A 25,389-nucleotide genomic window follows, 5' to 3' on the forward strand; every position below is an offset into this window, starting at 1 on the left:
AGCAAGTGGTTGTCATTACAAAGTTTTAAAGAAGCTCATTGAACAGGAATAGATGGCCCAAACAAACAATGATTGTTATGCTTTAAAAGTAACAGAATGAAGGAAAAGGAAAGAAGGCTGTGCAAAGGGAGAAGGTGAAAGGGGAGGAGTGGAATAAAATTCTAAAGAGGAGAACCATAAATGCCTTGGACACCAATAAAAGAGGAGTTGGGGATGTAGAAGACCTTCAGTGAGTTTTTAAAAAATCAGAGTAAAAAATGTTTAGCAGGCTGCTACCATGATTTTGGACAACTCACAACTTTGGCCCAACTTCTTAGAGATTCAGAGAGGAAACAGCAGTCATGTTCCACCTCATGAGGCAATGAATAAACATGACAAATAAATATGCAGAAAATAAGAGCTAAAAATGATAAATATGTAAGAAGCAATCTTTGTTCCTACAAAAAATCTTTCATCAGGTGATTTCAAATTAGAGGGAGTCTCAGGAGAAAATAATACTGGAAATATGAACCGATTTTTATTTTTGATGCTTTTATTGAAAAGGTACATTTAAAAAAATACACAGACATTTTACCATTTACAGATTGCAGATATAGATACTCTAAAAGAGTTCACTATTTTATTGTTTTATGATACTTCTTGCCCCTGATATCACAAATATTCTAGTCTTGTTGATACCAACTTCGAAAGGGGGGCATGGGAGCATGACCTGCAACATATTCAGTGAACAGAAAGACAAATTGTTCAATTATAAATTTTATATCTTCTGTACATTATTGCATTAGGGAGCCACAAAATTATGTAGCATCATTACAAATGAAAACAGGTTAAAAATGAAGATAATTACGTAGAAATACATGGATTCATTGTCTTCTTGCAGAATGCACAGGAGGTGCCAAAATGTGCAATTTAGGAAGCTCTTTTTGTGTTTGTATATATTTGCTTAGCAACTCAAACCAGTGAGGAAGCTACAAAATAAGTTAGACAAAAAATAGCAAACAGGTAGTAATTATGCTATGTTATATGGCTTTCTATTTTGTTTAAATATCTCCAAATAAAATATGAAATAAAGAAAATACATTATCTTTTGTTCTCTTAACGAGAAATTCAAAGCTATTTTGCTTCCTAACATTTACACAGCAACTAAAGATGTTGAATTCAGACAAGAGATACAATCTAGTACTACACAGGATACAACAGTACTTGGGTCTAAAACAGTACACAATCCCTGTCGACGAGAGTACACCAAAAAGAAAACATGATCCGTTGGTAAGATGGTATTCACAAATAAGCACTTGTGTTCTATTTTTCTTCCACACTAGAATATGCCCGGTTGGATTCCAGAGCTATTTACAGACATCTGAGGAAGATCCTAGATTTCAAGTCTGTCAGGAAAATATTCCATATTGTTCTAAGCCAGATTATACCATGGGAAAATAGAGACTGGTTTTCTTTTTATTTACTTTCTGACTGTACATTTTCAAGAACCCAGATTTCTCAGATACACCAATTAAATGGGGTCGAGTCGGGGAGGGAAGAGGGAACCTGTGCTGCTCACATTCCAAAATGATTTGATCGGTCCATAAAAGCACTCTTGAATCTAGTGATTTGTTTTTCACTGGAGCTGGGGTTTGAGGTGGTAGGCTGCATTTTGTGGGTAGGTGGGATACTTACTGTAACACAAAATGCTCAAGTTGCTGAAATCCTTTTGGCTTGGCTTCTTGACTTTCCTACTGGCCTGGCTGGTCTTGGGGCTTGCAGATGTCAGTATGGGGCAAACAGGATGGAGGCCGGAGTGGCACGAATGGGCCCATGCCCTGGCCTCAGGAGAGCTGGAGGGATGGCTGGAGCCTGGAAGAGCGAGGCAGATGGCCGGGGTGGCAGTGAAAGTGCAGAGGACACAGCCGCTGCTGCTGCCAGGGGTGAGGACAGGAAGGCTGGGGCCAAAGGTTTCATCATATCTTTCTGGAATGCAAGTTTTGCCTAATGAGAGGAAAAAGACCAGGAATGGGGTGAGCAGGTTGTTGTCGAATAACAGCACCACAGAGAAGTCTTAAATTTAAAGTCCACTTTCAGGAGTGAAGAGATGATTATTTTCCCCAAGTTGGTGTCAGTGTCTTTTAGTATTGATATAGTTTTATTTTGAGTTGTTCCCATTTCAAGTCTTTCTTTGGTCTTTGATCCTGGATACTAGGGCACAGGGCATCTCTATGAATAGACACAAAGGGGCTCAGCAAGAAACAAATAAAACAAAACATGCCCAGAAGTTTCCTGCTTAAGCAATGGATCTCAATTCAAAATTCACACTTATGTTAAACCACCTTGTAGCTTAGAGAAAAGTTTCTTGCTTTTTCTTTTATCTTTTTTTTTTTTTTTTTTTTGAGAAGTACAACCCTTCACATCACTGCTCTTGGATAAACTGAAATTTAGGTAAGTAACTGAGTTCATTCAGGACATTACGGACCCAGGAAGAATAAAAAGACACACACACACACAAAGTCAATTCCTTCCTTTCCCTGGCCACATAATGAGAATTTCCTGAAAAATTAGCTAAATTAAGTATCTGTTATTGGGAATGACTATTAGTGGACTAGAAACTTTCTCTATTTAAAGGAGTCCCAGGGTAGAATCTTCATGTGAAGTAGAAAAATAATCCTTAATTTCTCTCTTTTGCAGTCAGAGGAGTTGTGCAAGATGGGTTTGCCTAATGCAGATACCACCAGCTTGCTGCAGAAGCTGAGGCTTTGGAAAAGCTGGAAGGTAAACTCAGCACCACCTCCAGCTGGCCAATCTCAGCTTCATCTCAGACTGAATACCATGCTGGGCCAGGTCCCAGGGAGAGTGTGAAATCCATCCATCTGGGTATTTATATGACACCTACTGCTGAAGTCCCTAGGTATTTTTGCAAAACACAGAAAACAGTACATATTGAGAACAGGTAGGATAGGCTGATTACCAACATGCCTGCTAGAATGGAATATAAACACTACTTTTTTGTATACATGTGCAAGCACATGTGCGCGCGCGCACACACACACACACAAGGGAAACACAGGGATATTAAACTAAATGGATGGATTTTGTTTTATGAAAGCAACCTCTCTGCCCGGGTTCCACACATCCCAGGATTCCTCAGGCATCACTTGCCCTATCCTGAGTCTTTGCTTTTCCTTATATAGTAAAGAAGATAGTCTTCTGACAAGGTCTTGGTAAAGAATAAGGTAATTAGTTCCTTTTTAATTTTATTTTTTATTTTAAGACAGGTCTCCCTAAGTTATGAGGCTGATGTTGAATTTGCAATAATTCTGCTTCAGGCCCCCAAGCAGCTGGAATTACAGGCATGAGCCACCATACCCTGCTGGGCATTTTTCTTTCCTAAAGGAGCTTTCTTCAAGATGTCCTTATAGCAGGAACTAAGCAGTTCATTCTAAAATTTCTGTCTATGTAGGTTGTTTAAATTCACAGCCTTTAGGTTAGGGGTGTACTTTAGTGGTAGAGCACATGCTCAGCACATGCTCAGCGTGTGTGAGGTCCTAGAGGTTCAATCCCCAGCATGGTCAAGATAAAATAGATAAATTCACAACCTTCCCATGACTGTTAGTCCCTAGGTCCTCCTTACAGCTCCTGCCCAACCCAGCAAGGCTGCCCTCCCCAAAAGGTGAGCAGGCGAGTGAACTTACTGCTAAAATGCTTGGGCTCCGCTGGAGTTTGTTGTAAGGGCTGTATTTCGGCTTCAGTGGCTTCCCTGCAACTCGGTCTTTATGCCTCCGGCTAGAAATGTGCTGAAAAAATGTTTGATGCATAAGCTAAATCCATGAAAGATACATTTCCTACACAGAGGTTGCTGGTTTCTCCATTCCAGCTCTTGGTTCATCCTTCTAGAATGGTTTGGGTGAAATCTTTACTACCTCCTTTAAGACCTGCTTCCTGCTCCCATTGTTCTCTATGACCTTCTCCTTTCCATCTTTTGTTTTCTATAGGCCTTATCAGATTTTTTTCCTGGTGTTTCCACTGTTACTGAAGAATCTCTCTACCTAGACTTTGGGGCTTGGCAGACTTACCAGTGGCTTCTGCTGGACTGTAAGCTCTGTGTGGTTTTTATGTCCATCCTTCTATCCCTAACATCTAACCTGGAACCTGACATACAGTAGTAGATGCTCCATTATTGGATACTGACTTTCTTTTCCACAGAGCACTTTTATGTTGCATAAGTTATGCATCCCATAAAGGTTAGTAAAGTTAACTGTGAGCACAGTGAGAACCACTCCGTAGATGAGGAGGAGACAGAGATCTTCACGTAGTGACCCCAAAGAGCAGAGTACACTAATTTCATTACCTGTTTGAGTTGAATTTCCGAGTTAACATGAACATCACAGATTTCACAATGAAATGTCTTGTTCTGTAGTCCTGACCCCTTACTGCCATTCTGCATCTTTAATCTTGATCCAGGTCTAGGATAGGACTTAATTGGACCAGCTCCATTACGAGCCTCAACCATGGTCTTGTGTTTAGATCCTAAAATAGAAAAAGGCATATATTAAACAGCTATTTAAGAACTATAGGAAGCAACTTCTCTCTCTCTCTCTCTCTCTCTCTCTCTCTCTGTTTACTTTTTCCTGTCTTTGTTGTCATTGTCATCGTCTTTTTTTTGGTACTGGGAATTGAACTCAGGGGCTTTTTATCACTGAGTTACATCACCAGCCCTTTTTATTTTTTGAGACAGAGCCTCACTAAGTTGCTGAGGCTAGTCCCAAACTTATGGTCTTTCTGCATCAGCCTCAAGTAGCTGGAATATAAGCATGTAGCCTGGCATGAAGCTCTTTATTTTCTTATCCTTGAGAAGGTTATCTTCAGGCTGAAGTTCCCAGTGCCTTTTTAGCATCATTTTTACACTAATTGTAAGTTTAACATGTTTTCATTGTAACACATGGGAAAACATGAGTGTATAATAAAATATCCAAAATACTGAGAAAATAAAGATTACATAGAGTTGTACCACTATAGGTAACCACGGTTATCAGGGTTTTTAAATTTTTTTGCTATGCTAACAAATGTGTATTTTCAGAATTTGGATTTACTAATTAAATATCCTGAAATTTTCAAATATCAAATCATGTATTTATTTTCTAATAATTACATTTTATTGATTAACATATTCTATCATTTTTGGTTACTATAATTTATTCAATATTCCTTATCGATAAGCTATTGTTTCTATTTTTTCTCTTATAAAGTGTGTGGCAGTGAATATTGCATAAAACTTTTTGTCTTCATCTCTGTTACCTCATCAAAAATGAGTTATGGAGCCAGGGGTGGTGGCACAAGCCTGTAATCCCAGCAGGAGGCTGAGACAGGAGGATCACTAGTTCAAAGTCCACTTCAGCAAAAGCACGGTGCTAAGCAATTCAGTGAAACTCTGTCTCTGAATAAAATACAAACTAGGGCTGAGGATGTGGCTCAGTGGTCAAGTGCCCTTGAGTTCAATCTCCTGGTACCCACCCCCCGAAAACAACTGAGTTATGGAAAGTATTTGATGCTTTTGAGGGAATGAAGAATAGAATAAGTTTTATCTTTAAACTGCTTTTGCTTTGTTATTTCCAAAGACATTATGAGCATACTTTAAAAAATCATTCCTTTGAACTCAAATGGTAGAGAAGACACTATACACATTTCATTCATGAACAACAGAGTGACATTCTGATGGGAAAAGTTGGGTTTTGTTATAAACTTTATTTCAATTTGAAAGATAGCTGCTAACCTGTGTTGTGTGCCTCTAGCTGTGACAGGGAGTTCACAGCCACTTTGCATAGTGAACAATAAAGCAATTTTTTGGCTTTCTCTTCTTCGGATTCAGCAACAGACCCTGGTGCTCCATTTGTGCTTTTGGAGGGAGAAGTGGCTGTCCCAGGTGGCAGGGCAGTTGTGCCAGATTTGAGGAGAAATGAGCCACTTTCAGAGCCTGATGGCTGACTGGAACTGTTGGCTTTCAGCTTTCCTTTATCTTCTAAGGGAGACAGAGGAGTTATTAAAGACTCATATATATATATATATATATATATATATATATATATATATATATATATATCATACAAACATTAAATCACCATCAAGGAATTAAAAACAAATTTGAAAATTTGAAAAACAAATCATAGAGTTTGATCTAAACAGAATTCCATGCCACTGGTTTCCATATGAGGTCACCCCAAGATCATGATAACTTCTCACAAAATGACTTTGTTCTCCCTTTAATAAAGCAGGTAATTTTCTGTCTGATTTCCTGGAGTTATAAGTTATGCTCCAGGGAAGTCTTTAATATATAACAACATCAGCTACCTTCCAAAATGATTACATGATATGATGGCAACAGGAAAGAAGTTATTAGGCAATGTTAGTTTAATTTGACTACTCATGTTTTAATTATGACATGGATATAAAGTTAAAATTGAATTTCTATACCAAGTTAAATTTTTAACTTTGGCTTGTAAAGTAGAGAAGAGGGAAGATTAGTTAAATTTTTGCTCTTTGGCAATGCAATTTATCTAAAATACAAGAGACAAAGTTCCATTCATTATGCTTATTAATTATTGGCAGTCAAAAAAAAGTTTTAAATAATGACATCAACTATAAGCACAATATGAAGATTAGTCAACTCATTTAAAGACATCTTGGCATGTAGATCACATAACTACTAAATGCTTATAATCCTCAAGGCCCATGTGTGTGCCGTGAAGGGTCAAAGTGACTTTAACAGTATCTACCTCCTCAGCGTTCATTTGGTATTCAAGACAGGCTTTGTTCAGTGACTCCTTTGGGAAAGAAATGAGTTTTGTTGTCAACAGCAAGAGCTGGTACTCAGAAAATGTCTATAGACATGATGATTAACTCTCATTAAGAGAGAAAGGGAATTAAAACTGAAAATACATTCGTTAATTGCCCTAATTCAGAACTGGACACCATTGGCCTGGATGACCAAGAGGAAACCTTCCCAAGTATCTAGAGAATGACAACCAGTTTTGTGTTTCTGTTTCTAGTATAAGGTTCTGTGTATGGTTTGTGAATCAGCAGTTGAGTTTCATCTTTTTTCCTGATCCATCCATCCATGTGAAGACCAACATAGTAAGGGTGCTATAGGGGGAACTTGAGATTTGAGGTTGTTTAGAATATATGAGTGCTGAGATCTTTCCTTAACCTCTGCATTCCATATGTCCTTTCAGCAGGTATATTAAAACTTCAGATGAAATGAAGTATTATGGAAAAAGTCTTGGATTTTTATAAGCTGACCTCAATAGTATGAGAGAAGGAAACAGAATCATTTTTTCTAATTGATAACAATGAGTAAATTAGTCTGGAAATTATTTCAGATCTGTAACTCTTTCATTTATAAGGACTTCTCAGATTGAATTTGCAGTCTTATAGAATTCATAAAGCAGAAAAATAATTCAGTAATTTTCATATTTTCCTCTTTGGAATTACCCAAATTTCATCACCATTATTTGTGATGAAAACTTAAGTTATTACACACCAAAATCTTTCCTTGCTTTAAGCATTTCATTTGGTGTTTTATTTAAATTTGACCTGAAAGAATCTGATCTATTTCAGTCATTTACTCACACAATCCCTCATATTACCCTTTTAATGTTCCTTATACGAATGTCCCTCATATACCCTTACATTTGTATACAATTTTACAAAAGTGCTATTACTTACATTATCTTATGATCTCTCAAACAAATTAGAATAGGTATGGCTGAAAATGATTTTTCTTATTTTTAAGATGAGGAAACTGAAATTCATTAAGATTAAATAATGTATGACAAATTAGAAGGCAGCATAAATGAGCATGATGTTTTCTCTAACTGATCGTCATTGGTGACTAACCTTCCTGAGTGGGGGGGAGGAGTATAATGTATCATTAATATTATGAAAGCACATGACAATCACTGTAGATGTGAAATAACTATTGCTTGTACCATTGCCATTTAGTTTTAAATTAATTTAGTTTTAATTTTAATTTTATTTAATTTTTTATATATAAAATTTTATATATAAAATTTTAATTCTAATTTTATTTAAATTTTAATTTAATTTTAAATTAATGATTATATCCTAGAAGACCCTAAAAGTTCCACCAGAAAACTTCTAGAACTATTAAATGAATTCAGCAATATAGCAGGATATAAAATCAACACTCATAAATCAAATGCATTTCTGTGTATCAGTGACAAATCCTCAGAAAGGGAAATGAGGAAAATTACCCCATATACAATAGCCTCAAAAACAAACAAACAAACAAACAATAAAATACTTGGGAATCAACTTAACAAAAGAGGTGAAAGATCTATATAATGAAAATTACAGAATCCTAAAGAAAGAAATCAAAGAAGACCTTAGAAGATGGAAATATCTACCTTGCTCTTGGATAGGCAGAATTAATATTATCAAAATGACCATACTACCAAAAGCACTATACAGATATAATGCAATTCCAATCAAAATCCCAATAGCATTCCTCATAGAAATAGAAAAAGCAATCATGAAATTCATCTGGAAAAATAAGAGACCCAGAGTAGCTAAAGCAACCCTTAGCAGGAAGAGTAAAGCAGGTGGTATCACTATTCCAGATTTTAAACTATACTACAAAGCAATAGTAACAAAAACAGCATGGCATTGGCACCAAAACAGACTGGTAGATCAATCGTACAGAATAGAGGACACAGAGACTAACCCATAAAATTACAATTATCTCATATTAGACAAAGACATCAAAAACATGCATTGGAGAAAAGATAGCCTCTTCAACAAATGGTGCTGGGAAAACTGGAAATCCATATGCAACAAAATGAAATTAAACCCTTATCTCTCACCATGCACAAAAATTCAACTCAAAATGGATCAAGGACCTAGGAATAAAACTAGAGACCCTGCATCTAATAGAAGAAAAAAGTAGGCCCTAGTCTTCATCATGTGGGATTAGGCTCCAATTTCCTTAATAAGACTCCTTTGGTGCAAGAATTAAAATCAAGAATAAATAAATGGGATGGTCTCAAGCTAAAAAGTTTCTTCTCAGCAAAAGAAACCATCTGTGAAGTTAATAGAGAGCCTACATCTTGGGAGCAAATCTTTACCCCTCACACATCAGATAGAGCACTAATATCTAGGGTATATAAAGAACTCAAAAAGCTAAACACCAAAAAACCAAATAACTCAATCAATAAATGGGTCAAGGACCTGAACAGACACTTCTCAGAAGATGATATACAATCAATCAACAAATATCTGAAAAAATGTTCATCATCACTAGCAATTACAGAAATGCAAATCAAAACTACTGAAGATTTCATCTCACTCCAGTCAGAATGGTAGCTATTATGAATACAAACAACAATAAGTGTTGGCAAGGATGTGGGGAAAAATGTACACTCCATCCACTGCTGGTGGGACTGCAAATTGGTGCAGCCAATATGGAAAGCAGTATGGAGAGTTCTTGGAAAATTGGGAATGGAACCACCATTTGACCCAGTTATCCCTCTCCTTGGTCTATACCCAAAGGACTTAAGAACTGCTTACTACAGGATCACAGGCACATCAATGTTTATAGTAGCACAATTTACAATAGCTAAACTGTGGAATCAACTTAGATGCCCTTCATTAGATAAATGGATAAAAAAAGTGGCCTATATACACCATGGGTTGTTACTCAGCAATAAAAGAGAACAAAATCATGGCATTTGCAGGTAAATGGATGGAGTTAGGGAAGATGATGCTAAATGAAGTTAGCCAATCCCAATAAAACAAATGCCGAATGTTTTCTCTGATATAAGGAGGCTGATTTATAGTGGGGTAGGGAGGGGGAGCATGGGAGGATTAGGTGAACTCTAGATAGGGCAGTGGGGTGGGAGGGGAAGGGAGGGGGCATAGGGTTAGAAATGATGGTGGAATGTGATGGACATTATTATCCAAAGTACATATATAAAGACACGAATTGGTGTAAATATACTTTGTATGCAACCAGATATGAAAAATTGTGCTCTATATGTGCAATAAGAATTATAATGCATTCTGCTGTCATACATAAATAAAAAATTAATTGAAAAATAAGAAAATACCTAATCACTGATTTGGGTTATATTGAGATGTATAAAATTACCTATTTTCTCTATATCCCTATTTAAGAAAAATTAAACAGATACCCTTTCTTATAACTTCTTAAAAAGAGATAATTTTAAAAGGTAATTTATTAATTAACAATGCATATTAACATTATGATAATTGCTGACAATGTGCTAGACACTGAAGAGAAAAGTAAGTAAACTATTATAGACTTTAAGAAAGTTATGGCTTATGAGGGGAAATTAAATAGTCATTCAGAGCCTCTAATTTATGATAGAAACTAGCAAGAGGCACGAGAGCATAGAGCAGAACATGATGACTTCTGCTTGGGAAGAAAAGGACATTTTTCATTAGGGAAGTGACATTTCAAAGGTTTTGAAGGTCAGATTTAGATAAGCAAAGAATAGGATTGAAAAGAAAGGGAAGCTCAGAGTGATCAGAAGCAGAAATGTGAAGACATGTTTAAGGGGCTACAAGTCCCAGGGCTTACCTGGTGACTACTTGGTAGTTGAGCATACAGCTGGCAATAGGTAGGCGGCCTATTACTACAAAGGCCAACTGAGGCAAAAGGCAAAGAGTATCTCAGATCTATTAAAATACAGTTGAGGACGTATAATATAGACAAAGACATTTTTCTTTAAAAGTATATTGAGAGCATTAGTTTGCTTAACATTGACATGATCTAACATTTAGATAAATAATGTTTGGATTGTTTTCCACCAAGTAGGCTGAAGTCTTAATTTCAGAGTATTAAGAAAAATTTTGACTTTGGAAATATATAAATGGTTTCAAAGTATTCAGAGAATTCTGGTTTTGGATTGATACCAACTGGTCAGTAAAACATATCCTAAAATCAGGAAAGTCACTCATGGTTTATATATTTAAACTGTGGCATTCTTTCTGGATGTGTAAATTTATAAACTTCAAAGCCTAGTTTTTTAATATCTCCTCTCAGTGACTTGATATTTTGGTCAAAATTCACTATATTAGTTTTCTTTCCTTACTGGCTTGTTTAAAGCCTCCTTATTTTGTGTATTTCTAAGTTTAATTAATGTACTGTTTACTTCTGTTTCTTTTAATAAAGATGCATGTCATCTGGAACTTCTAGTTAATATGAATTCCATTTTCAAGTATTCCCTCACCAAATTTTAATTATCAGGTCTTCTGACTGTCTTAATTATTTCCTGATTACTCAAACATCTTTTTAAAGGTTTTATTCTACAGGACTTTGAAGCAAAATTTGCTTAACTACATCAGAATTGCCCTTTGTTACAAAACCCCATAATTTATGTATGTAAGTGGATATATTTCTATAAAGTATCCTCCTTATGAGGTTTGACATTGATTCACTTATTTTTCAAATTTCAAGACATTTGAAAATATTTTAATTTGGGACTGTTTTCACATCTAGTTGATGAACCATTTGAAGAAAATCAGTCTTTAATTTTTATCATCCTTACTTCTTACTTCAAAACTTTACTGAGATTAATCCACCTTATTCATCAAATAGTACTTCAGAGACTAATAACTCACACAGAAGATAAAAAGAATGTGCCAGAGGTTTTGGAAGCACTTTTAAGAAACTGATCCTATTAGAAGATGGAAGTCAGATCCAAATATAGGTATTAATTTTAAAAATGATCAAAATAATATTCTATATAAATGTAGGTTTTGAATTTTGAATTAGAACTTGGAAGTCATAACAAATTTTTATTATTCTATTTACAAGGTTTAATTTTATTAATTTAACAAGTTTTATGTTCAACATAAAATTTAGACAATAAAGTCAGACAAAAAGTAAAAAAAAATTAAAATCATCCATGATTTCATTGTAACTTGTCATTATTTCATTGTTTTTTTTTTTGCATACTCTGCGAGGCAGAAAATGTTGCTACCTATACTTTTTATTTCTCCTTTTATTGAGGTATAGTCTACATACTATAAAGTACATGATTTAATTTAATTTTTAATTTTTTTATTGTTGTTTTGTGATGCTGGTGATCAAACCCAGGGCCTCATACATTCTATTCAAGTGCTCTACCACTGAGCTACAGCTAGAGCCTTTAATTTTTTTTGTTTGTTTGTTTCATTTTGTTTTCTGACATACTGGGGATCAAACCCAAGGCTTTGCATACACCAGGCAAGTGCTCTGCCACTAAGCTTACATCCCTGGCTCAGTACATAAATTTTAATAAATTTTTATATATATAAACACAACATATATCAAGATACAGAATTTTCCCACCACCCCAAAAGGTTACCTTGAACTCCTAATCACTTGATAACCCCCAAAGGTAGTTATCATTTTCATCCCTGTCAACTTAGGTCAGTTTTAATTGCTATTAAACTTCATATAAGTGAATCACTCAATATCTATTTTTTTGTGTGTTTGGCTTATTTCACACAACATTATGCCAATGAGATTCATCCATGCTATACATAGAGAAGTTATTTTCATTGCTTGATAATATTGCATTGCATGACTATTCCACAATTTATCTATTTTGGTATTGATGAACATCAAGAAAAGTTTTGGGCTATTTTACATAATGTTAGTAGGAAAATTCTAATGTATATTCTTTGGTAGACATAAACACTTATTTATGTTAAATATACATACATAGTAGAATCACTGGGTCACAAGATATTCATGTATTTGCTTCTAGTAGATTTTGAAAACAGTTTTTCAAAATGGTTATCAATTTATATCTCTATCAGCATTGTATGAGAATTCTAATTGTTTAATGTCCTCCCCAGCCCTTGGTTCTTCTGATTTCAGGTACCTGGTTTTATTGTGGCTTTCATTTGTATTTGTATTTCCCTAATGACTGATGACACTGAGAAATTTTGTAGATTTTTATTATTCAATTATTTCTTTTCTGAAGCGTTTGTTCATATCTTTTGCCTTTTTGTGGGGGTGGGGTTGGGGGAGGACTGAGGATTGAACCTGAGGATACTCTACCACCAAGTTATATACCCTGCCCTTTTTAAAGACTTTTCATTTTGAGGCAGGGCCTCACTAAGTTGCTGAGGCTGACCTTGAACTTGTGATCCTCCAGCCTCAGTCTCCTGAGAGATAAAATTGCAGGTTTGCACTAGCATGCCAAGCTTAATCACTGGGATTACAGGGGTGAGCTACCACGCCAAGATTAATACCATTTCTTTAACTGTTGTGTAGGAGACCAGAATACACATTTAGAGTATCAAAAGTCAGCTCCAATTTGAGAGATGATTTGTGGTGCATGTATCTGATAAAGGACACCTGTTCAAACTATATGTGTAATGAATTCTTCTAAGTTAATAATTTAAAAAAAAAACTGACAACAGTGTTAAAAAAAAATAGGAAGCCAGGTGTGGTAGCACCCACTTGTAATCCTAGCTACTCAGTAGGCTGAAGCAGGAGCATTCCAAATGGAGACCAGCCTAGGCAACTAAGCAAGACCTTGTCTCAAAATAAACATTTCTTTTTTTAAAAAAGACTGAGAACGTAGCTTATTGGAAGAGTATCCCTGCATTTTATCCCCAGTATTACAAAAAAGAAAAAGAAAGTTGTTTTATGATGATCCAAATTATTTAAAAAAACAACCAAGACTTAAATGATTTTTCAACTTGCCCACAGTTATTCAATTAATAAACAGTAGACCATGAATTTGAGCACATTTCCTAAAGCCTGAGCCAATGCTCTTATTGCTCTTCAGTTTTGAGGACTATTATACTAAGAATGCCTTGGGAATACCTTCTTGAATTTTTGATATTATTTTAAAAAAATATTTTTAGTTGTTGATGAACACAATACCTTTATTTTATCTATTTATTTATTTGGTGTTGAGGATAGAACCCAGTGCCTCACATGTGCTAGGCAAATGCTCTACAATCTAACCATAACTCTAGCTACTGATATTATGGAGTAAATATGGTGAGTAGATGGTAACACCTTTGTGAATTTAAGTTATATAATGCCATTGAAAACATAGCATGTGACGGGTGGGCAAAATTGTTGAGAACTAGAAAAATAAATTTCTCCTTCCTTCCTTCCCTCCTTCCCTCCCTCCCTCCCTCCCTCCCTTCCTTCCTTCCTTCTTCCCTCCCTCCCTCCCTTCCTTTTTCTTCTTTCTGTCCTAGAGATTTAACCCAGGGATGCTTTGCCACTGAGCCACATCCCTAGCACTTTTTGATTTTTATTTTGAGAAAAGGTTAAGTTGCTTAGGGCCTCACTGAGTTACTGAGGCTGGTTCTGAACTTGTGATCCTCCTATCTCAGCCTCCCAAACTACTGGGATTATAGGGGTGAGCCACCATGCCCAGTTTAATAGCATTTCTTTAAAGGTTGTGTAGGATACCAGAATACACTATATCTAAATATGTCTCTTTTGTCTTAAGGATTATTTTGAGGAACAACATCCACTGCAAAAACTCTGAGATCAGAGTAGGAATTACCATTTTGTAAGGAAAGTTTATATCTACGAAGGAAACCACTACTTATAAAGGTGTTTCCTTCCTTGTACCAGAAAAAAAAGGATGATTCTAAATCTTTAGAAACTCTCATCAATGCAGAAGGCACAGACTTAAATCTATATGATGAGCCTTACCCTTATTTACTGTGCTTTCCCTGGATGCTTGCCCACAACTGGCCTTTCTTCTTTACTGATTCCAGATGAAGTTGGTACTTAACACCTGAATTTCACAGCTACCTCTTGGAAGTTTTTATTCATTTCTCTGAATATCTCTCAAGTACACCTGAGGTATACATGTTAATAAACTTCTGTTTGTTTTTCTCTTGTTAGTCTGTATTTTATTAAAGGGTCAGTTTCTCAACTAGTTTCTCTTAGAGGGAGAGAAAATTATTTTTTTTCTCTTCAATAGCTGCAACTTGGCATGTAACCTAGAAATGCAAATGACACTAGCCTTTTAAGAAATACATTTCAAACAAAACTTTTTCTGTAGAGTTTTTTGTTTTCTGAGTTATCTCTTCTTGATTAATGGACTCTTTAAAGAAGATCTCTGGTTCCCTATGTGAAGTAAAAATTTCCTTGCATTACATTATTGTTTTTGCTAACATTTGTTTTATCAAGTTGTATGAATTAAAATCACTAAGACTTTTTTCTGCCTCTGAGAAATTACAAAGGTTTAAAACTTAAATAAGAGAGGTAATTATCTCACCAACAAGAGAAGTTACATATGTCTATTCCTTGGTGGGTGGTATGAAGTAGTGTAATCATAAGAAAGTAACTGTTCATCTACCTAACAAGCATTTAATGATCACCTATTATATATTATGTACTATATTAGGTACTCAAGTTAGCAATTAAAAAGACTAAGCCCAACTCAGTGGAATTAATCAAATGTGTGTGTGTGTGTTGTTGTTGTGGCTCTGAAAACAAGATTTCAAAGTATGATTCTTTGGCATACTAAATGACTTTGGATGAAAAGAAATGGAAAGGACTTAGAAGCTGTCTCAAAATCAAGGACTTTCGAACCTTTTGTACTCTTCCCACCACTCTACAAGCCAGGAAAGGACTCTCTCTTAAGTTCTTTTATCTTTATTTCTAAGCCACAACTAACACACAGCATGTAAATTTCCATGAGGTTTAACTTGCAGGAAAGTAATATGTATGTATAAAAAGAACTATGGGAGCTAGCTCCAGGAGGTGGAGGTTTATTGTGACCTAAGAAGAATAAAGAGACTACATAGGCCTTTGACAAAGACTTGGTCTGCTCTGCTTTTCCTTTCCCTCCCTATAAAAGTCCTTTGTGCCCCTGAGAGCCACAGGATGGAGCTTTTACAATAGCTCCTCCATCTTCTTCAGGGCTGGCCTTTGAATAAACTTGATTCCTTCCTACAAACTCTTGCCTCCCAAATATTGGCCTTCGAGCAGTTAGCAGCATGGACCTTATTCCAGTAACAGATTTAATATAGACTTGTAGAACCAACTAGACTTATGGATTGATTAGATGTGGGATAGAGAGAGAAAGAAAGGAAATTGATCATTATCATTTGGGCAGGGTCACTTGGTAAGTAATGGGTAGTGCCATTTAGTAGGACTAGAGATAATGATATTTAGAATGCTAATGAAACTTCCTGATTTATTAGCTAGGAATATATGGCTATTCCCTGTTCCTCCCATGACTGACTTATTAATATCAAGCAAGTGATTTAAATGATTGGTACTTTAATTCATGTGTGCGAAATACCACCCTTTTCTTACTGGCCTTGGGAACCAAGGAGATTGTATAGGTAAGGCTTCAGTTAGAAGACACAAAGTTATTAGTTTTGAGGGGTAGGCACAGGTGACTCACACAATAATATTTTTAAGATCCTAGATTCTGTTACATACTTAGGTGCTATGGATTTCTAAATCTATGACAGTGATTGCTGAAGACTGAAAAAAAATATGTGGATCACTCTTTATAAGCAAATCACAGTGGGATTATCCCTGTTCAACACCCTAGGCCATAAAGCAATGATTTTACTTTTTAATATTTGGGGGAGCAACATTATTCATCTATTTACATATTATTTTTATCATTATAATTTTAAAGACTAATATTTTAGATAGTTTTAATATACACACATATATAAATATACTGTTTTTCAATGATATATGTAATATGTAATAGGTTCTCAATTTACTGTGTAGCATTCATCATTTGTCAAAAAGAGCCTTTGGAAAACCACAGCCTTGCTCATTGATATCCACTGATCTTTCCAAAACAAACCTTCCAGAAGAGCAAAGGAGTTCCAGAACTTGAGAAAAGTGCTCAAATCAGTAAGGCCACAGTTTTAATAAACTCATACTTTGTGCTTTCTGAAGTCACTAAAGGACACTACTTGTCAATTTAGGTAATTAATTTTCCCCCTTTACACTTCATATTTCACTAAAAAGACTTAGATAACAGAGGCATGCAGTGAAAGACAGCTGGTCACATATCCTGTATTCACAGGCACCCAAGCAACACCTCATTATTATTCCAAAAAACAAAGCAATGCCTATATTATTATTTAACACTCATTAAACCAAGTCAGCTCACTTTGATAAGGAATTCTGAAATGATTCTCTTCTCCTTTATCGTTTACTTTCTGAACAATAAGAAATTAATGGGTGTCAGTCAGAGTACCTGCTTCCCTGTGCAGTCTTGTGAGAAATGAAGTTGCAAAGCCCATGGGGTTCCACGCCAGACAAAAACACTCCCCCAAAACCCTGTATGTATGTAAATGGATGTGTGGCAGAAGACTTCTTAAGCCTTTGCCTCATTTGTCTCTGCCTTATCTACACATTTGACACTGTGCAAAGGATTGAAACCACTAGCTGATGACAGATATTTTAAAGTTTGAAGTAGAATTCCATTAAGATAGCTAATGGATTTGCAAAAATGCAGCACACAAGCTGTAAGATGAACAAGCCAATTTGGAGTTCTTTGCAAAAAAAAAAAATGTAGTAAGAGCTGTACAGATGCTAGAGCATCACTTAATTGTTGAATGTACAAAGAAAGAGAATTCATTTGTGGCATAACAACAGTAAAAGGAGCAGGAAGAAAAGGCCAGCATTGCAGATTATGGTCAGATATAACCATCAGCTTGTCTCACTTTATTAGATGCTTTCCTGGAAAGTTATGCTTAGAAAGAGCTCAAAAATTTAGTAATAATTTGAATATACCATTGAATTAAATTAATTAATTATTTTTTAATAATTGGGATTGAACCCAGGGCCTTGCACATGATAGGTAAGTGCTCTATCCCTGAGCTATACTCCAAAGGCATCATTTTAAAGATTTTAAAAAAATCTATATGTATTTTTATTGGTGCATTAAAATTATACATAATAGTGGGATTTGTTGTTATATTCTTGATATATGCACAATATAATTTTGTCAATTTCTTTCCCCCATACCTTCCTTTCCCACTTCTTCCTCTTTGCCTTGGTCTCCCTTCCTCTGCTCTACTGGATTATATTCTATTTTCATGAGATTTCCCTCTCCAACTTTTTTCCACATCTTTTTCTTTAGCTTCCATGTATAAAAATGTGGCTTATTTCACTTAACATAATGTTCTCAAGCTCATTCATTTTCCTGAAAATAATATAATTTCATCCTTCTTTATAGTTGAATAAAACCTTATTGTGTGTGTGTGTGTATATATATATATATATATATATATATATATATATATATATAACATTTTATTTATGCATTCATCCATCAATGGATACCTAGCCTGGTTTCATAACTAGTTGTTGTGAATTGTGCTACATAAACATGGGTATACATGTTATTACTATAGTACACTGGCTTTAATTCCTTAGAATAAATACTGAGGAGTGGTATAGCTGGGTCATGTGTGTGGTACATTCTGTTTTTAAAGCAGAGCTTTCATTGAAATTCAAAAATTGTAAACGATTATTAAAAATTCTATTATCTTATAGATTAGATTTCCTTAAATTAAGTTATCTAATAAATAATCAATAACATCAATAAATGAAAAGTTCTTTACCTAGAGAAGAGGTAAATAAATTAGAAAAATGAGGGGAAAAGTGATATACTCAGGGAATACACACATAAGTCAACTTCCTTATGAAAACATCATCCTTCTTTTCAAGTTTCCTGTCAGTACTCCAAACCCTCATCAGCAAATGTTTGGTCTCCTGTATCTTTTTCTTCTTCTTTAGTACTGGGAATTGAACCCAGGTGCACTCTCCCACTGAGCTACATCAACATTCCTTTTATTTTGAGACAGGTTCTTACTAAATTACTCATGCTGGCCTTGAACTTGTAATCCTCCTGCTTCACCCGCCCACACCTCTCCCCCCATCCAGTAGTTGGGATTATAGGTATGTGCTTTATCTGGTCTCCTATGTCTTAGAGAAATGGGGAAGCTCGGTAAGTTTACCCTGATATTATAATTTCTTCCATCCATGAGAAAAAGTATATGTTTCCACTTGGGCTATTTTTTACATGTCTTCTCCTTTTTCTATAGCTTCATCTGCTTTTTTTCTACTAGGTTCTTTCTTTCCACCTACAGAATGTTGAGATCACCATGTTCCGAAAGTCATTTCCTGACTCAGTTCACTCCTGAAGCTTCCTTCCCAACTACCCTCTCTCTGGTGCTCCACCTGAAGTCACGTGAAGTGGCCCTTTCTACTTCCTTTCTTCTTATCCTCCTAAGTCAGTGATCTTTGTGTAGTCTTTTCTTGAACTTCGTATAAGTTCCTTCTTGAAACTTTTCCCCCTTGATTTCCACAACACTTTCCTTCCGCTGGTATTCTAAGTATTTCTTTGTCTAGTTCTCTTTTGGCCTCTACAGTAGCTCATTTTAAGTCCTTCATTACCTGTCTGTCACTGTTGGCATTGTTCAAGGTCACCCTGTTGTCCTCTTCTTAGGCATATATGATCTAATTCATTCACTCCAGTGACTTTCTTTGCCACATTATCAAAAGTTCGTAAATTCACAAACAAAAATCTCTACCTTTCTTACAGGCTCAAGACCCTTTTCTTAAGACAATTATCTTAAGAATAGATCTCTTAAGGAGATGTAATATGAGAGTCATAACAATAAACACATTCCTTTGTGCCAAGTCCAATATTTTGATGATGGATAAAAATAAAGAAATCTGTTGATTTCATTATCTCTATTATTAGAAATCTTAGACAAATTTAGATATAGATAAATAATGTACTGCTGATAAAGATGTAGCTAAACCATGTATCTATGCCAGAATAATGTAAAGCAAAGGTGAAAATAAAGTATGACCAAAGTAGAGCCAGCCCTCTTTGCAACTAAACAGGTGTCTTACTTTCTGGCAAGTTTTCTAATGGAGCGTTAGAGGTTCTGTTTGGAGAGTCATTAGAAGTTTCTAGTTCAACAATCCATTCTATAATGTTTTATTACAGAATGTAATGTACGTAATATTAAATTAGAGTATACTACATTATATGGGTTTTCATCAATTACATAGTAGATATATTTATGTCATCATTCTCGTTAAGAAATTCTAAGTACTATTTCCTGTGTCATTACTTAATTTTCCTCACCCTTTTAGATGTTAGATGCCTGTTGAGAGCCATTTGTGGGCTGTATGTGGACTATAGGCACCATAGCCAGTGAGGGGATAGGTCTGGCATTGGGAAATTTTCTGTGGCACCCCCACAGGGATAGACCACCTGATGCAGGTGAACTCCCCCTTCAGCTCTGCCAAAGATCCCACACAGCACCAGAGATGGGGTGACCTGCTGTAGCCACACAGCCCCTCTGAGATGGGTGTGACCTACCAAGGTGCCAATCAACCTGCTGACTGCAAGACTTCGTGAAGCAAGACTCCACCCCTGAAACCTTATCCCTGCCTTTGATGTATCCCCTTAAATAAACCATGGGAGCCATTTTCTAATTGTCTAGCTCCATCTCCTGTGTGGACTGGACCTATAAGGGGCTCCACCTTTTTGAAACTGTCTTTCCAACTTTGTCTTTTGTTCTTCACTAATTTATTCTAGACTTTAATTTTCTGTGGTTTAACACCCTCCTTGGCAGGAAGAACTCCCTAATGAGGTGCTGGCTGCCTCTCCATAGATGTCCATCACTGCAAGTGTCATTATAAGACTTTGTGTCTTAGTGATGGTGCCATTCAAACTAACTCACATCCCCAGGGCACATTAATTTCATACCAGGTAGCCCAAGACTGACTCAGTACACTGGGAGTCCTTCAGTTACCCATTTAGGTTTCCTCCAAATAGGTCCCTCATTTAGACGGGGATCTAATTTCAAGTGTCCCCAGGGGTTACCCAGAATAGTATAGTAGAGGCTGGTTTGTCACACAACACCTACCAGTGGGTTGACTTGCCTGTTAGTCATAGTACTTTCTGTTGGGAAATGTCTGATCTTAATTTCCACTCAAGGGTGAACTGCTGGACCACCTTTGGAAACTTTAAGAGTTTCCTACATGGCTTATGCTGTTTTGCAAGATAAGGAAAACAAAACAGAGTAATTAACCATAAGCCCCCAAACACTAAGTAGCCAAGGACAGCCAAGCTAGTTTTTAAAATGTTCAGAGCACTAAAATATTATACCAGTCTGAATTTGTCAGGTCTTTGACATCCAATGCACATTATCATGCTTCCAACCAAATTTCTAGAAACCCTGTCTCTTCAAGCATTGTCGATCACCTTGAAGCTTACTAATTCCCAATTAACTATGTTTATGTCTGATTTTCATATTGTGGACTTTAGACTAATCTTGAAAGCAGGGAAAATTGTCTATAAATTAAAGTGACTCTTCACTGAATCAAAATCTGTATGTAATTTTAAGAAAAAAGAACAGTGGCAAAAAACTTGATAAACTTTTATAGGACTGATGAAAGCAAAATGAGTAATTCTGTAAATTTAAAACTGGCCCTGTACTCTATTCACATGTTCTAGTAATTCTCTGCCAGGCTACAATCCTGACACAGAATGATGATGCTCTTTCCAACTGAAACCCTGTGTCAATCAGGTTCTGACCACTGGGATTCCTGCCCCTTGCAGTGGGTTTGTCCTTCAATAAAATGTCAGTCATTGTCCTCCTTTTCTGGGCACTGCATGCCAATGGCCCCTATTGTCTGCTGTACCACTTTGTGGAGGAGCAGAAGCTGCCAGTCTTAGGTAAACCAGTGTCATCACCAAGTATTTCCATGTTTAAAATGGGCAGCCTATACTGGGTTATCAGTGAACTGGCACTAATATTGGTGAACTTGTCAGTTTTTCTGAGTGAGTGCAAGAGAGGGCTTGTTTGCTTGAGTTTGAATCTAATGAATAGCTTTCTCCTATTTTGTGTAGTTTTCCAGTCATTTGACTTGCACAATAGAGAAATCAGATTTCAACTTCTTTAGGTTGAAAAATTGCCCCTTTTCTGATTTGTCACCAAGAGATGTGAAAGTTATTTCTGAGGCAGCTTTTATTATTGAAAATAGAATAAGTAAGTCATGTCACTCAAATCAAGTCCCTCAGGGAGTAGGTCCAGTGGAGATTCAAAGGCTGGAAATAAGATTAAAAACTAATTTTCTAGGTAGAATGAGGAACAGGGTCTTTTTCTTTTAAGTGAATGGCCCTATTTCAGAGGACACTTAGATTCAGAAAGTACAAGTAAAAATTTGAATTTAGCTCCCCCTGCCTCTCTAGATGCAGAGATCGGTACAGTGTTGAGCTGTGACATTCCAGGCAGGGTGTGGGGCACACTGACTATGGACTGTTCAGCCTGAGAGCTACTGAGGAAACTGAGTCTTTCTTCATCTTTCGCCTCATCAAGGCAGACAAATTACTACTGGGAAAGAAGCTTTTTGCTTCAGACTGCTCCAGGCAGATAGGTCCATAAAGAGGATGAGCCAGGTACCTAACTAGGAACTGCCTAGACATTCCGGGGCTAGATAGTCCAGACATAAAAAAGCTATCAATCATTTAGAAATATATTGCTAAAAGTCAATAATACTTCTACATTTCTTTTTCTTTTTTTTTTTGGTACTGGGGATTGAACCCAGGTCCTCGTGCAAGTTAGGCAAGTGCTATATTTTGACATTTCTAATCTTTCAATCTGCTGCTTTATGAAGTTGTCAAATCCACCTTTATATTTAAGACCTCTGGGTTTCAGGGGAAAGTCTATCATTTTTGATTTAAAAGGCCTGTCCCCCAAAGGGGTTATCTGGGGTTTCTTATTATGCTAGGTCTCAGAAATTGCTATAGTTCAGATCTACTATATCCCTTAAAGACCTATGTGTCATAGACTTGTCCCTGGCTTGGTAGAGGTGGGATTGAGTGGAACTTTGAAGAAGCAGGGCCTGATGGGAGGTCTTCAGGTCATTGGAATTGTGTCCTTAAAGTGGATAACAGGACCCTAATCCCTGTCTCTTCTTTTACTTCCTAGCCACGAGGTAAGCAGCTTTGTTCTGCTACATACTCTGCCATAACATGCTGTCTTGCCACAGGCCCCAAAGCAAGGAGCCAATCCACGGTGGACTGAAACTGCCAATACTGCGAGTCAAAATAACCTTATCACTTCATGAACTGATTATCTCAGGTATTTGTTAGAGTTATGGAAAACTAACAGTAATATCACTATATGGAGACTTATGACTCTGATAATAACAGAATTGATCAAGAAATAGATATGATACTGCACTACAAACCATTAACCTCATAGCTATAATACAAAATAAAGGGCAAGGAGTGTCTTTCTCATCTTACCTGTGCCCAAGATACAGACTCCATCAAGACATTACAAGTTATTGTAACATAGCATATAGAAAATAGAAGGGGAAAACCAATTCTGTCACACAAAATAGGAGTTTTAACCTGGAGTCTATAGACTTCCAAGGGGCTCAGGAATTCAAGCCATCATCTATAAATTTGAATGAAAAAAAATCTTTATTTTCATTTATTGCTAATTGAAATTCAGCATTTTCTTCAATCATAAATGAATGTAACAAACTATAATAGACTCAGCAACACCTATACCTTTATCACCAATAGAAATTAGTCTTATCAGACATTTTGGTTGTCATAGAATGCTGGAATCCTGATCACCACTGCAAAACTATGGTAGATGTTAGACCTATTGCTAGATCTTATTTAGCACATTATTGCTATATTATGAAATCATAAAAATTAACACTTGTATTTTAATAGAGTTGGTTTTATTTACAAAACTACAATTCCCATTTTATGGGTTTAAGAATATCTGTTTAAGAATAGGCATCATTAGTTGGTCACAGAAATCCCTGGAACAAAAAGAGGTTAAGAACTTTTGTGTTTATGCCCTAAATTTCCTTCTGTCTTCATTTCTGTTCTCACCCGCCATTTCAATTACTTCCTTACCAACATCCTAAATTCCCTTCTTTGCCCCCAGTGTCCTTTCATTGCTTCAGTTATTTCTGTGGGACCGTCTTTCACATTTTAAATCTATGAAGTTCTGATCTTTTTGCTTAGAATCCTTTTCCTCTCCACTCTTGAAACAGGGTCCCAGTTTGCCTGGCTCTTTTTCTCATCCACTAGGCAGAGAGAGCTTAAGTCCTCCATTGAGGCTGCCATGCCTTCCCAAATTAGGTTAGTATTTCTTTATTTTCACTCATCAAGCTTGTCATCACTTGTTCAGTATCTATCCATCAAGAGAATATACTTTCATGAAGGCAAGCCCAAGTCTATTTAATTCACCATCAGATCCTCTTTGCCTGGAATGATGCTGGTTATTCATTGGGGATTTGCCGCAGTCTGGCTGGGCACAATCAGGAGCCACTTGTCAAAAGAAACTAACTTTATTTTTAGAACCACACACGACAAACAAAATAGTCTCTCAGGAAAAACCCTCAGAGCCTCAACTGCCACCACCGGCTTTCCCCAAGCCTCTCTCTCCCACACAAGCTTCTCTCCACCTCCCACAATCCTCCTGCTCTTGAGGCCGATTGGCTGGGTCACGTGGGCGGAGCCAAAAAAGTCCCCCAATGAGCAGCTCCGTGGTCTGAAAGGGCAGGGAAACAGTCCAATGAGCATCACCGCAGAGGAGCCAATCAGCTAGATGTTGCTGGGGCCGAGGAGCCAATCAGCTAGATGTTGCTGGGGCCGCTGTGAGCCAATCATCAGCCAGCAGCTGGAAGTTTGCTGGCAGCTGGAAGTTTGCTGGGGCCCCTTTGGCTGTGGCTCTCAACATCTCCCCCTCTCTGTTTAAACAACAAGCATGTGGCTTAGGGACCGTGCCTGTTAGGCAGTCCAATTCAACATATGGTCCTTACCCGTCATCGGATGAACTGACCTCTAGGCGTCAGCCTCCTGTCTTAGGTTGGTACCACTGCAATTGGATCATACCCGTCACTGACTACCGGTCCAGCATACAGCCATACTTGTGGATAGGCCTTTGCACCTGTGGGGGGGTGAGGTTCTTTGCCTCACCTCTGTTGGCCCCCAAATTTTAGACCATCACTAGTAGAGGAGGATGCAAAATGCCATGACATTAAGCCAATTGAGGGCTCCTTTGAAAAATTCAATAAATATATAGGAAAACACAAATTAATAAACCAATTGTCCTTTTTATAACTTTTTAATAAACATTACTCATTATTTCTATATGGCTATTTTATTTACTTTAAAATTGTATAATATTGCCAGGTACAGTGGCACAAACCTATAATACCAGCAATTTGGGAGGTTGAGACAGAAGGATCATAAGTTCAAAGTCAGCCTCAGCAATTTAGTGAGACCTTCAGCAATTTAGTGAGGTCCTGTCTCAAAAAATAAAAAAGGACTGCAAATGCAGCTCTGTGGTAAAGTGCCT

At 36.6% G+C, this 25,389-nt stretch overlaps 1 protein-coding gene across 9 annotated transcripts in view; it reads right to left on the reverse strand.

The window, feature by feature from the left end:
* Positions 1–495: 495 nt before the first annotated feature.
* Znf385b (zinc finger protein 385B) overlaps positions 496–25,389 on the reverse strand; it is a 373,746-nt gene continuing 348,852 nt past the window's right edge. For 8 of the 9 annotated variants that reach the window (XM_046447601.2, XM_046447603.2, XM_058580296.1 and 5 more), the window contains 4 exons: positions 5,759–6,004; positions 4,337–4,515; positions 3,681–3,782; positions 496–1,983 (listed from right to left, as the gene is read on the reverse strand). In XM_046447601.2, coding sequence (XP_046303557.1) covers positions 1,765–1,983; positions 3,681–3,782; positions 4,337–4,515; positions 5,759–6,004 — 746 coding nt within the window. In that variant the 3' untranslated portion in view covers positions 496–1,764. The remainder of the gene's footprint in view (positions 1,984–3,680; positions 3,783–4,336; positions 4,516–5,758; positions 6,005–25,389) is intronic. The other variant, XM_046447602.2, reaches the window with a different exon arrangement.

This window comes from Marmota monax, unplaced genomic scaffold, assembly GCF_021218885.2.
Source record: "Marmota monax isolate L192 unplaced genomic scaffold, Marmota_monax_Labrador192_F-V1.1 WCK01_AAM20220418_F8-fsc00007, whole genome shotgun sequence".
NCBI lineage: Eukaryota > Metazoa > Chordata > Mammalia > Rodentia > Sciuridae > Marmota > Marmota monax.